The 13,439-nt window shown below is 37.9% G+C and overlaps 1 protein-coding gene across 1 annotated transcript in view; it reads right to left on the reverse strand.

The window, feature by feature from the left end:
* Positions 1 to 13,439, reverse strand: part of PIK3C3 (phosphatidylinositol 3-kinase catalytic subunit type 3) — a 93,105-nt gene that overhangs the window by 75,109 nt on the left and 4,557 nt on the right. The window contains exons 3-4 of the mRNA XM_081801331.1: positions 9,686 to 9,829; positions 1,543 to 1,672 (exon numbers count right to left, since the gene is read on the reverse strand). Of these exons, the coding sequence (XP_081657457.1) occupies positions 1,543 to 1,672; positions 9,686 to 9,829 (274 nt within the window). The remainder of the gene's footprint in view (positions 1 to 1,542; positions 1,673 to 9,685; positions 9,830 to 13,439) is intronic.

Here is a 13,439-nt window from a genome sequence, read left to right on the forward strand (position 1 = left end):
AATGAGGAATTCTTAATCTCTGGCAACAAACTGAGGGTTGCTGGAGTAGGGGGTAGGGTGGGAGGGATGGGGTGACTGGGTGATAGACACTGGGGAGGGTATGTGCTCTGGTAAGCGCGGTGAATTGTGCAAGACTGTTGAATCTCAGATCTGTACCTCTGAAACAAATAATGCAATATATGTTAAGAAAAAAAAAAAAAAAAGAAGAAGAAGTTAGCAGGAGGGGAAGAATGAAGGGGGGGAAATCGGAGGGGGCGACGAATCATGAGAGACGATGGACTCTGAAAAACAAACTGAGGGTTCTAGAGGAGAGGGGGGTGGGAGGATGGGTTAGCCTAGTGATGGGTATTAAAGAGGGCACGTTCCGCATGGAGCACTGGGTGTTATGCACAAACAATGAATCATGGAACACTACATCTAAAACTAATGATGTAATGTATGGTGATTAACATAACAATAAAAAAATTTAAAAAAATAAAAAGAAAGAAAGCTTATGAGGAAACTATGATATCATTTTTCCATAAAAGAGCAACACTAAAAGACAAAGAATGAACTTGACAACAAAAATTTTATGTTGACGAACAAAGCCAAGCAATGCAAGTATTTATTCTTTATAATTAAGATTTCTTCCATATATAGGTTGAGGCAACAAGCTATAAAATGCCTGGCATCAAAACTTTCTCCAGACATTAAACAGTCATCCATACAAGTAAGACTGAAAAGGAAATTTACATATAAGAATTAAAAGAGTCTCTCAGAAGAACTGTAAAAGGATCTTTACACAGTATCTGGCATAGTGCTTTGTGAACAAAAAAAAGTTATACTGTTGTGATTTAAGCACAGAATTGATCCGAGTTTTTCTTTTTTCCTAAATGAAAACACTACATTAAAACAATTTTTAAATAAAAAAGTAACAATTCAGCGCCTGATTACAAAAAAAGAAGTGGGGGAAGTGTGAGAGCAATTGAGACCAGGTAATAATTTAAGCTGGTTTTATAGTGTTACTTCCAAGCAACATAAGAATGTCTAGCATGTAATACTTGCATCTTTAAGACTATGTCACCAAAAAAGGTAGACAGTCATCTTGAAAGTATCACCAAAAGCTCTACATTCTCAAATCTGACAGAATTATAAACACAAAAGACCACATACTGTATAATTCCATTTGTACAAAATGTCCAGAATAGGAACATCCACAGAGATAGAAAGTAGATTAATAGCTGCCAGGGGCTGGAGAGCAGAGGGAAAGGGGACTGACCACTAATAGGTACAGTGTATGGCGACATTTTTGATGAAAATGTTCTAAAATTAAATAGTGGCATGACTACACAATTCAACTTTTAGTGAATTTACTAAAAAACCACCGAACTATACACTTTCCAAGAGTGAATTTTACAGTATGTGAATTATCATTCCAGTAAAATTATTATTAAAAAATTAAATTTAAATTAAAAAATGATCTGACAGAATTCATAATGCCAATTTCTTCTATAGCAGGCATCACTCAGAGCTTTCCACCTGTTCTGATAGTTTCTTTTTTACCTTGGCAAGGCGGCTCATCTGATCTTCTGAAAGAGTACTGCTTGTTCTGCCAGGAGTTTTTGTGGGTTCTGATCCATCTGCTTCTACATTAGGCCAGACTTTCAAGTCATGCATCCCTTGGCGAAACATGCTAGGTGAAAAGAGAATGTTCAGGGTAGAAGTAAATTAATGCAGTTCATTACAGGACATTTCGGTTCCCAAACAGAGAATTCCACACAGGAAAATGCATGTCTCTCTTGCCAAGCTTGAAGCCTCCAGTGGGTTGTAAAGCAATTAACCAAGCAACTAAAATCCATGTAACACTTTTTTACATGCCATTCTTTGCTCCTCCACATAGAACTGTTACAGAAATTTTAAAGGTAGAGTAGAAACAGAGAAAGTTCAATGATGGACCACACACTTCATTACTTCAGTGGAGATCTTAGAAAAAATAGAGACCAAATTCCTACCCAATGAAAGAATGTCACATTTAAAATGACTAAAACCAAAATTTAAATAATTACACTACTCTCCACTTTAAATGGCAATTCAGCAGAGCTGACTGTAAGTCAAAATGCTGAGATGTGAATCCCAGCTATGCCATCATCTATTACCTACACGACCTTGGGTAAATTACCTGTGTGTCTCAGTTTTCTCATCTATAAACTAAGATTATAAAGAGTACCTGTATCTTGTTAGAAAAATTAAACAGATGGGCAGAAGTAAAAAGTACCTGAAATAGCACTGGCACTAAATGTTAGGTAAATGTCAAATATTTAGTGTGTACAGGTGAGGAGGCAAGTCCATTTTGCACACTCTCACAGTTAATAATTTTTCAGATAAGGTACATGGTAGACATATTGATATGGTATTTTTAACTGTAAAAGGTTTACATAAAATTTTTAAACCATTACTATCATGTTCTAATGGAAAATCTCTTCACAGATTTTCCAAAGGTAATAAAGAGGATTTTCATTGATTATGTAATGTATATAAGCAATGATGCCATAAACAATTAGAATGGGAATGATAAGTGATTGCTACAAGCTCATGAGCACACTAAGGCTAAGGTATAATCGTACTTGCTGTAAGGTCTCTAAGGTTGGCAATAAACAGGTACTATCCAGCAACCATATGGAGGCCCGATAAAAAATGCACTGACTCGGGGCGCCTGGGTGGCTCAGGTGTTAAGTGTCTGCCTTTGGCTCAGGTCATGATCCCAGGGTCCTGGGATGGAGCCCCGTATTGGGCTCCCTGCTTGGCGAGAAGCCTGCTTCTCCCTCTGCCACTCCCCCTGCTTGTGTTCCCTCTCTCGCTGCGTCTCTCTCTGTCAAATAAACAAGTAAAAAAAATCTTGAAAAAAAAAAAAGAAGGCACTGACTGGTTGTGAAGAATCAAAATCCTCAATATTTATTTATTATATTAAAGATCAAAAAAAAGTTAGATTACAAAAAAGCTCATATGCAAGCCTTTTATTAAGATGACTTTCTTTCAACTCAGGTATAGATTCAACATCAAGTAGACCTGCTTAGTCTCTAGGAAACTGGGTACAGTGAAGCAATAATGCCACTTTAGATGAATATCCTTAAATACACCTGGAGAAGCAGAAGGCCTGCCTTTCTTCTCTCTACCTTTGTGTCCCCCAGTGAATACTATGACTGGCTAAATGTAACTAAATCAAAAATAAGTACATTTGGCGTGAAGTCAGTTTAATAAAGGATTTAGGTGCCCTGGGATGGGTCTGGAAAGAAGATTTAAGGATACGGCATGTGGAGGGGTAGGGGTGATGCCAAGTGACTCAAATGATCAAGTGAACATATTACTTTCTTTTGACACTAATGGAACCTCTGCAGAGTTACACAGCCTCCAGGTGGCAAGCCAGAAGATGCTCAGAGCATCGTGTCCACTTGGGAAATTAAGCCAAACAGGCAAGACAAAAGAAACAGCACAGCAGGATCTCCTTCAGACTCCAGCAGGGGCCCCAGCAACAGCCGCTGCTCCCACTCCCAGGGCCAAGCTACTACAGCAGTCACCGCCCTGACTTCTGAATTCGCATCTGGAAAAACATCTGCAAGACAAATCTGCAGCCTGCCCATGGTTCTTTGCCAATTCAACCTACCGATCAATCCATTCTTTAGCTACTTAGAAATCCCACAAGCTAAACTTTCAAAATGAAGACAATTAGTTATTCTAGCTGTATCTTAGGAGATCAGTCTTTTAATTATTAATTACACTACACTCCAAAAAGCACTGCTTCACACAAACTCAAGTATACCAAAGAGACATTAGCAAATACAAGAGTTGGTAGTCACAAGGTTTCCAATACTATATGACAACTACTACACACTCTGAAGACCACTTTTTAAAAGCTACTAAGTCCAGGGGTGCCTGGGTGGCTCAGTCGTTAGGCATCTGCCTTGGGCTCAGGTCATGATCCCAGGGTCCTGGGATCGAGCCCCGTGTCAGGCTCCCTGCTCGGCGGGAAGCTTGCTTCTCCCTCTCCCACTCCCCCTGCTTGTGTTCCCTCTATGTCAAATAAGTAAGTAAAATCTTATATATATATATATATATATATATATATATAAATAAATAAATAGATAGATAGATAGATAGATAGATAGATAGCTACTAAGTCCATACCAGGACTATTTAGGGGAAAAGGTGAAGAACAACTGCTGTGACATCACTGTTCAAGAAACATCTGGGGGCACCTGGGTGGCTCAGATGGTTGAGCGTCTGCCTTCGGCTCAGGTCACAATCCCGGGGTCCTGGGATAGAGTCCTGCATCAGGCTCCTGGCTCAGCGGGGAGCCTGCTTCTCCCTCTCCCTCTGCCTCTGCTCCTGCTCGTGCTCTCTCTCTCTCTGTATCTCTGTGTCTCAAATGAATAAATAAAAAATCTTTAAAAAAAAAAATCTGAAGAAACTACAGTCTAAAGCACTATTTCCCTAAGTCACGAAATCTGTGGTGGCACATGACATGATTTTTAATGGTCGGTGGAAGAAAATCTGCACAGGCTTCCTTCTGAGGACACCCAGAAGACTGAGGTTTTCTCTCCCTGAACATCAGCAGCAGCCTGTACAGCAGCAGCTGTGACCCAGCAGTCCAAGTGGACATGTGCACCCTGCCACAGTGTCAGGAACATCCTGACCAGTTGCACAGAGCACCAGGACCAGAAGCTGCACACAAAGTCCAGTCCTGTGCTAGGGGATGCCTGAGCTTGTAGCCACTGCAACCCACTTCGTGCCCTCAAGAAAAGGCCCCAGGACACACAGAGAAAAGATGAGTTATTTTAATTTCATAAAATTTCTTATGCTTCTTTTTTCTGAGGTGAAGGTCAGTATAAACACCGGCCTAGAGGGAACAGAAGTAGGTGATCCAGCTTTTCTGCATTCCTTCCCCACTGTTCAAAGTATCCAGAAACCTCTACTAAAATCTGATGTTATCATTCGGCTAACTGATGACGAACAACCATGTAAGAGTTGGACTGATTAACAAAGAAAATATTGATGTAAAACCTTACCTTTTACCTTCAATTAAGTGACAGTGAGCTAAATATCTGACTAGGCACAAAAAGAACCATTCTAATTAAAGAAGGACTTTCTCTGTAGGTATTGTTTATGTGTTTTGCAAATCAAATACATTTACTATTATTTATATTCCACTGCAGTTTTTTTCCTTCAGTTTCCAAAACCTAATAACATAGTTATTCTCGTTGTGTTTATTTTATCGTTACCCATCAATGTCAAATAATACTTGCTTTCCATGTATATTAGGGATATTAAGCTTTTGCTTCAAACTAAATTAAAGGTAAAAAAAGAAGTGAGCTGGTTCAAATAAAAAATCAAGTACATGAGAGACTATGGACTCTGAGAAACAAACTGAGAGTTCTAGAGGGGAGGGGGGTGGGGGGGTGGGTTAACCTGGTGATGGGTATTAAAGAGGGCACTGAATGGAGCACTGGGTGTTATATGCAAACAATGAATCATGGAACACTATATCAAAAACTAATGATGTAATGTAGGGTGATTAACATAACATAATAAAAAAAAAATCAAGTACGTAAGAGTATACTTAGTAGAGAGATAAGGCAGGAATTCTGAAAGTAGTAAGTCAACAACTCCTATTTGAGAAACCCTGTTCTAAGCGAGGGAATGTCACAAGAATCAGTACTGCTCTCCAACATGTTTCACATGCATCTGACATCTCAGGTGTTCAGGCCATGGAGGGACACCATAACCTATTGTCCAGTTAAGAGAAAACAGATGACTCTCCAAAATTCAAAGTCTTAATTTACTTAATATCGGAAGCGAATTTAAGTCCCACTTAATTGCTACTATTACCTTCATGGAAATATCTGGGGTTTAATTACTTCATAAATTAGAACAAATACTACTGATTTATCTTTAGGCCCATTTCCAGCATGGTTTGGATAGGAAGTAAAGGAAGTTGTCTTTTACTGGGATTCATACAGAAATACAAATAAAGTGAGCAATGGGATGAAGTCAAGGAAGGAATTCTGAAAACTGCAAGCCTATGTCTGACAAGTCCACTACTATGAAAAGGTTAATGCAGTGTTTTGCAAGCTGTGATCCATAGGTCTGCAGAATCACTCAGGATGCTTACTAAAAATGCTGATTCTTGGGCCCCATCACATTCTTACCAAATTTAATGAGAACACAGGAAGATGCTTGTCTAGTGAGCTTACCAGGTGCTTCTTATTCATAGGTTGATTACTACTGACTTCATGTACTTTTCAAAACCTTGCCAAAAGTCAAGTCAAACCGCGTCACAAATGTTAACCTGAGAAAGAGTTTGTTTGGCTTTAAGCAGTTCATTTCACTCCACTTCTGTGGAAATTTCGTCTGTCTCACACTTACTGTCTAGTCAGTGTCTCCTGAAACTATATCCTAAGGTCATCTAAAATGCACAGGTGTACTAAAAGAGGTGCTTTTATGAGGGAACCTCCGGCTGATTATTCCAGAAGGCAAACCACTTATAAAGAGACCAAGAGGAAAAACCAAGAGGTCTATCTGGTAACTGTTTTCAAGAACATTTAACCACTAACTATATAGTAAGAGTAATAAACTGTTGCCCATGTTTCTTCTGTGTGGCAAGCAAACCCCACTCTAGTAGAGGAAAAGGAACAAGCATTCTAGAAAAGGAACAATACTGATTTAATAATATGTCCATTCTACTGTAACATGCTATTCTACCCAAATTATATCTAATGTGTCAGACTACGTCTAAATTTGTTCTTGCATGTATTTCAATAATAAATATCTAATAGTTACATTAAACTAAAATACCTTCATATTACTAAGCAACCAAGCTATTCAAAATGAAATTACATCTAGGTTTTATTCATGAATTGAAACCTTTCTAACACACCCTATTCCTGGATGGAAAAATTCAGTATTACAAAGGTGTCAATTCTCTCCTTAATTAACATACATATTTCAATATGATTTCCTACAAAATAACAATGAGCTTTCTTATTTGAGGAAATAATAAAATTTATCTAACAAAACAGAATATCCAGAGAAATTATAAAAAGAAAGTTAATAAGGAAGATCATCACCATCTAGTATTAAAACATTTTATAATAGTATTCAAAACTAACAGAGTACCTCAGAAATAATGATAGCTAATACTTAATAAACACTCATTAAGTTAACTATATGTGTCTTCAGTAATTTATCATCATAAACTATTCTGTAAAGTAAATACTACTGTTATATCATTTTACAGATGAGGAAACTGAGGCAGAAGGAGATTAAATAACTTGCCTAAGGGTACACAGATATTAAAGGAGTCAGGATGTGAACCTAGATAACCTAGTTCTACATCATGCGTCCCTAACCACCACCATATGATGTACAACACTGCTTCTCTTAGACTTCAATACATGATGAATTGAATATATAAGGGTACCACTTCAAAATATTTGAGAACAATGGCTAATTTAATAGTGTTAAGACAAATAACTAGCCATTTGTTGGGGTTTTTTTTAAGTTGATTCCCAATATATCACTCCTTTCACAAAAGTAATTTTAAAGATTTACTTATTTATTTGAGAGAGAGAGTACAAGCAAGAGCACAAGTGGGAGGGGCAGAGGGAGAGAGAATCTCAAGCAGACTCTGCACTGAGTGTGGAGCCCGACTCAGGGCTCTATCTTATGACCCCGAGATCATGACCTGAGCCGAAACCAAGAGTTGGATGCTTAATTGACTGCGCCATCCAGGTGCACCTCACAAAAGTGATTTTAGATGAATCAAATACTTAAATGTAAAGGACTGAAATCATAAGAAGAAATATTTTTAAAAAACACAAAAGGACTGGGGCGCCTGGGTGGCTCAGACGGTTAAGTGTCTGCCTTCAGCTCAGGTCATGATCCCAGGGTGCTGGGATTGAGCCCCACATCGGGCTCCCTGCTCGGCGGGAAGCCTGCTTCTCCCTCTCCTGCTCCCCCTGCTTGTGTTCCCTCTCTCGCTGTGTCTCTATCTGTCAAATAAATAAATAAATCTTTAAAAAAAAAAACAGAAAAGGACTTTCTAAAACATTAAATTCACAGGCCATAAAAATAAAAGCTGATCAATTCAACATGATAATTTAAGATGCATGAATGGCAAGCAAAGAAATACACACTAACTCAAAAAAAGTCAAATAGGAAAAACAGTACTTGTAACATGTAACATGCAAAAGGCTAATTTCATTAATCTACAAAGACCCCCATACGTTAATAAGAAAAATGACAACTCAAAAAAAAAAAAAAAACCAGAATTTCATGGCACATGAATTATATTTCAATTTTTGAAAAAACTGGCAAAGGACATCAAAAAGCAATTCACAGAAACATATACACAAGTAGTAAATGAACATATCAAAATATGATCATCTTCATTTACATTTAATGATGTGAAAATTAATTCAGGAGATAAAATTTCCCAACTTCAAATGGACAAAAACTAGTAAGTTCAATAATACCTAGATTTTGCACCGAAAAAAATTAGGGCTTCTTTCAGAGATTCCAGTTCCGGGGTGGAAAATTGCCAAATGAGCCTGAAATAGCTTGTCCACCAGAAAGCAAAGAAGCTACCAATGACTACTGGAGTACTGTCAAAAAAACATGGGATCAGCTTGAAGGGACTCTTATGACCAAAAATGGGGAGTTTTTGAGGATTATTAAGAGTAAAGACAGCAATTAATCGAAACATTCCAGAAATGTTTAAGACTAAAAGTTCATGACAAAACTTAAAAACAAAAAGAAAAATAAAATTGATCATCAAATACACAAGTTACCAGGACACCAACGCATTCTTAAAATTGGTAAAGGGGAAAAAAATTGAACATTCACCTGTCTTTCCTACATGAACTGTATACCAAGGTAACTCAATACTTGAGAAAAGACCATGTTCTTTAGTGGAAAATTCCAATTAATAAACACAGAAAAGAATAATAAAATATCACCAATTCTTGGGGCGCCTGGGCAGCTCAGTCAGTTGGGTGTCTGCCTTGGGCTCAGGTCATATCGGGCTCCCTGCTCAGTGGGATGTCTGCTCCTCCCTCTCCCTCTGCCACTACCCCTGCCTGTGCTCTTGCTCTCTTTCAAATAAATAAATAAAATTAAAAAATATATATATATCACCAATTCTCTAAAAGTAGTGATTCTTCTGGGAAAGAGAAAAAATACCCTTCAGGATTATGCTTTCGGTTTTTTTACAGTTAGCTTCTATTATCTGTAAATTTTTAAAAACTGAGTTGACAACTTTCTATTATAATCATTATTAGCAAATTTGTGCTTTCAAACCCCACTTATTGTCCTGTCACTATTCTGAGAAAGCAAAAAAAATTCTATTAACAATGAAGTTACAGTATACATCAAAGGGCCATCTTGCTTTTTCTAGCAAGATTCTAGTTTCTAATGACTATTTTTAAATAGAAATCACATTACCAATCACTAACAGTAAGTTTCTTAATTAATCTATCTGCATATCCCATAGGAAATATGTGTCAAATTCAGTCTCAAGAATGAAGGAATCATATGTACCACATAGGTTTTCACTTCCTACGACAGACAGAATCAGACTGGGTATAAACTATTCAAGCTCTCCCAAAAAGAAAAGCTCTCCCAACACTCCTATAGAGAAGACAAAAATGCTTACCCATATTTTCCAAAGAGTGAAACTGTTGTTCCACCCACAGGCACTGCCTTCCCTGGTCCATACACATCCCATACTGTGAGGGCCACCTGGGCATTCCTGGGCAGGTCAGGGTACTTTACCGGAAGTTTCAGCCATTCATTCCAGCTATGGGAACAAAGTCAACAAAAACATAACACTAAGGAAATAAAATGTGTGTGTGTGTGGTGTGTGTGTGTGTATATAAACTTCCTTTTAAATTAACAAACCATATAAGATCTGCTCAGAGAAAATGTCCCAAAAGATTAGGTTAATACTGCAAAAAATGTGGCACTTCCCTTAATTTTGATGTAGGCAACCTCAAGTTTAAATACAGAACACATGAAAAAAATTTTTGAAAAACCAAGCTTACAGAAATTAACACTGGTAAATTCTTAAATCAAGAAATTCAGGAGGCGCCTGGGTGGCGCAGTGGGTTAAGTGTCTGCCTTCAGCTCAGGTCATGATCCCAGGGTCCTGAGATCGAGCCCCACGTCGGGCTCCCTGCTCAGCGGGGAGCCTGCTTCTCCTGCTCCCTCTGCCTCTCTCTCCCTGCCCCGCTCGTGCTCTCGCTCTCTCTCTCTTTCTTTCTCTCACTCAAATAAATAAATAAAATCTTTAAAAGAAAAAAAGAAAGAAAAGAAATTCAGACAGTATCACTAAGACACAAGGAATATAATAATGGCTAATAAAAATCTGGGAAAACACAAACCTATCAGAACCAAACTTGTTTTGAACCAAACTGTGATTATCTATAAGCTTTCTCCAGAACACAGTTTTATATTATAAAGAGAAAAAAACTCAGAATTATTCAAAAAGCTGCAATGGATAATACTGTCCTATAATATACAACAGTACCTCAACAAAGCAGAAAACAACAACCAAAACCTTAGAGGTCAAAGTAGACTATCCACTACCTTCATAACATGAAGAAGTTATCAGACTGCTTTGGACAGACGTGACAATTTTTAACGTGAGATTTTTCTGTTCTTCGAGTTATTTCATTAATATTGATAAGGCTTAGCTATCAGTTTTTTTATGCTTCTAAAGCATATTTGTATATATCACTTCACTAAGGAATCTTTGTTCTTAATAATTTAGTCATGACAGCACAGCTCTTCTTTTAAATTCTCTATTCATCTCTGCAAATTTTCTTCTGCATTCAAACTTCGCACTGAATCTATTTGATAATTTCAACTCCCTTAAACAACAGATGGCTTTTAAAATCCCAAAAGAAAACTATGCAAACAATACACAAAGTAATACCCAGCAGACACAGAGAACTGTTTCTCTCTGTTTCCTCAAAATTATTGTTTACTCAAAATTATTATCCAAGGGTCATATCCCAGTCTAGGTCAAATACATCTGCATTGTAAGAAACTGAACAGAATTTTCAAAAACTTAAAGGACAAATCATTTATATCCATCATATAAATTCAAGGACCTATAAGAAAATTAGACATGACTACCAATTTAAAGGAGAATCAAAGTCATTAAATCCTTTTCGTCTATCAAGTTCTTAAAAAAAATAAATTGTATGCTCAAAAAAGACATTCTCCACTACAGATAAGCTTGAGGAAATAAGTAAATTTATTTATTATCCACACAGTGGGCCAAATTGAAAAGGTAAATACTAAGCAGTTTCATCTTGTGACAAGGAAAAAAAACAGAGATTAACACAAGCTAAAGTTAGAAAAATCTGTAACAATATCTAAAATGAACTATGAAAATTCTTACCTCTATATTCTGTCCTTTGCCTAGAAGACAATGCTTATGATCAAGCAATCATCTGCCTCAAACCTTCTGCCATCCAAAACCATGGCCCCCACACCTTTTTAAAATCAAAGTAACTATACTTTAACTTGCTTTATACCAGACTTTTGCAGAAGAGTTCTTTCGAAGAAAATGAATCTGCAGCTATAAAATAGTTTCAAAACTACCTTAGATATTCTAGAAATTATGGAAAGATCTGATCAGACATCAAAAAGCTGTGAATTCTGAACATCATTTTGTTCTCTCCCTCCCCATGCATCATCCCTTCCCCACACCCGCAACTCTCACTGAGCTAAATCCACCTGGCACCTGGGTGGCTCAGTCAGTTAAGTGTCTGCCTTGGGCTCAGGTCATGATCCCAGAGTCCTGGGATGGAGCCCCTAGTTGGGCTCCCTACTCGCAGGGAATCTGCTTCTCTTTTTCCCTCTGCACCCCCTGCCCCCTGTAACTGGGAATTTGCTTTTTCTCTAATTTTCTTTATTGCCAAGGCATGGAACAAAACCACTATACATACAATTTCCCTTACAAGAAAGGTGGAATTCACCATAAATGTTGACAGTCTAGATCTAAATTTATAGTTTTAAGTCTTTTTTGAAGTCACAAACCACCTCAAAAAATCTAACAAAAGCTTTGAGTTCTGTCCCTGTAAAAATGCACAAGATACAAAATTCTGCAGACAATTTCAGGTTTGTACAGATTTTCTGATTCCAGTTTTAAAAACCCAATACAGGGATGCCTGGGTGGCTCAGGTAGTTAAGCGTCTGCCTTCGGCTCAGGTCAGGATCCCAGGGTCCTGGGATTGAGTCCCGCATCAGGTTCCCCGCTCAGCAGGCAGTCTGCTTCTTCTCCCTCTGCCTGCCACTCCCCCTGCTTGTGCACACTCACTCTTCCCCCACCCCGACAAATAAATAAAATCTTAAAAACAAAAAAAAACTTCTAAGAAAAACCCCAATACAATTAAGGAATCCTGGTCCATTGTTTTAGATGTTATTATGGTACTACAGTTTTCTTTAAAAAATATACAGAAATACAGTTAAAAATGATATCATATTTGGAATCTGCTTCAAAATAACTATGGGGATAGATGAAACACAATTGGCTTTGAGTTAGTAATTACCAAAGCTAGGTGACGGGGCCTTGGGAGTTCATTATATTATTCTCTCTATATTTACAGGTTTGAAATTTTCCAAAATAACACGTGTGTGTGTGTGTGTGTGTGTATATGTATATATATACATACATACATACTTGGGTGTGTTTGTATGTGTTTATAGCTATCCACAAAAAGACTACTAAAGAAATTACACCATTAAAATAGTTGGTTTCAATGTAGCCAGATCACTAGGGCTCAGGATTCTGCTCTCTGAAAAATCCTTTCCAGCCTACTAGACCACACCTGGTAAACACAGGGTTGTACGCTCAACAACACAACCTGGTAATCCATCAGTCACACCTTGTCTTCATTAACACTGTGGGCGTAAGTTCTTCCCTTCAGAGGCACACAACCTGTGTATCCTGCATTGAGCCTCCCAGGGTGCTGAATAACTGTCACTGAAGGAACAACAAAACTGTGCCACATAATCTATCAAATAACAAGGGACAAGACTGGGCGCCTGGGTGGCTCAGTCGTTAAGAGTCTGCCTTCGGCTCAAGTCATGATCCCGGGCTCCTGGGATCGAGTCCCACATTGGGCTCCCTGCTCGGAGGGAGGCCTGCTTCTCCCTCTCCCACTCTCCCTGCTTGTGTTCCCTCTCTCGCTGTCTCTCTGTCTGTCAAATAACTAAATAAAATCTAAAAAAAAAAGAGAGACAAGACTTTAAATTCAGGACCCACAAAAGTGTTCTGGAAAAACAGGAACTTCATGTTCATTATATTTACCTTGCATCCCAACAACAGTTTGCTAATGTACCATGCTCAATAAACCATGAACTTTAAGGAAAAAAGTTAGTTTCATATTTAAAATAAT

This window comes from Leptonychotes weddellii, chromosome 13 (genome assembly GCF_054177405.1).
Source record: "Leptonychotes weddellii isolate Sample4059 chromosome 13, ASM5417740v2, whole genome shotgun sequence".
Taxonomy (NCBI): domain Eukaryota; kingdom Metazoa; phylum Chordata; class Mammalia; order Carnivora; family Phocidae; genus Leptonychotes; species Leptonychotes weddellii.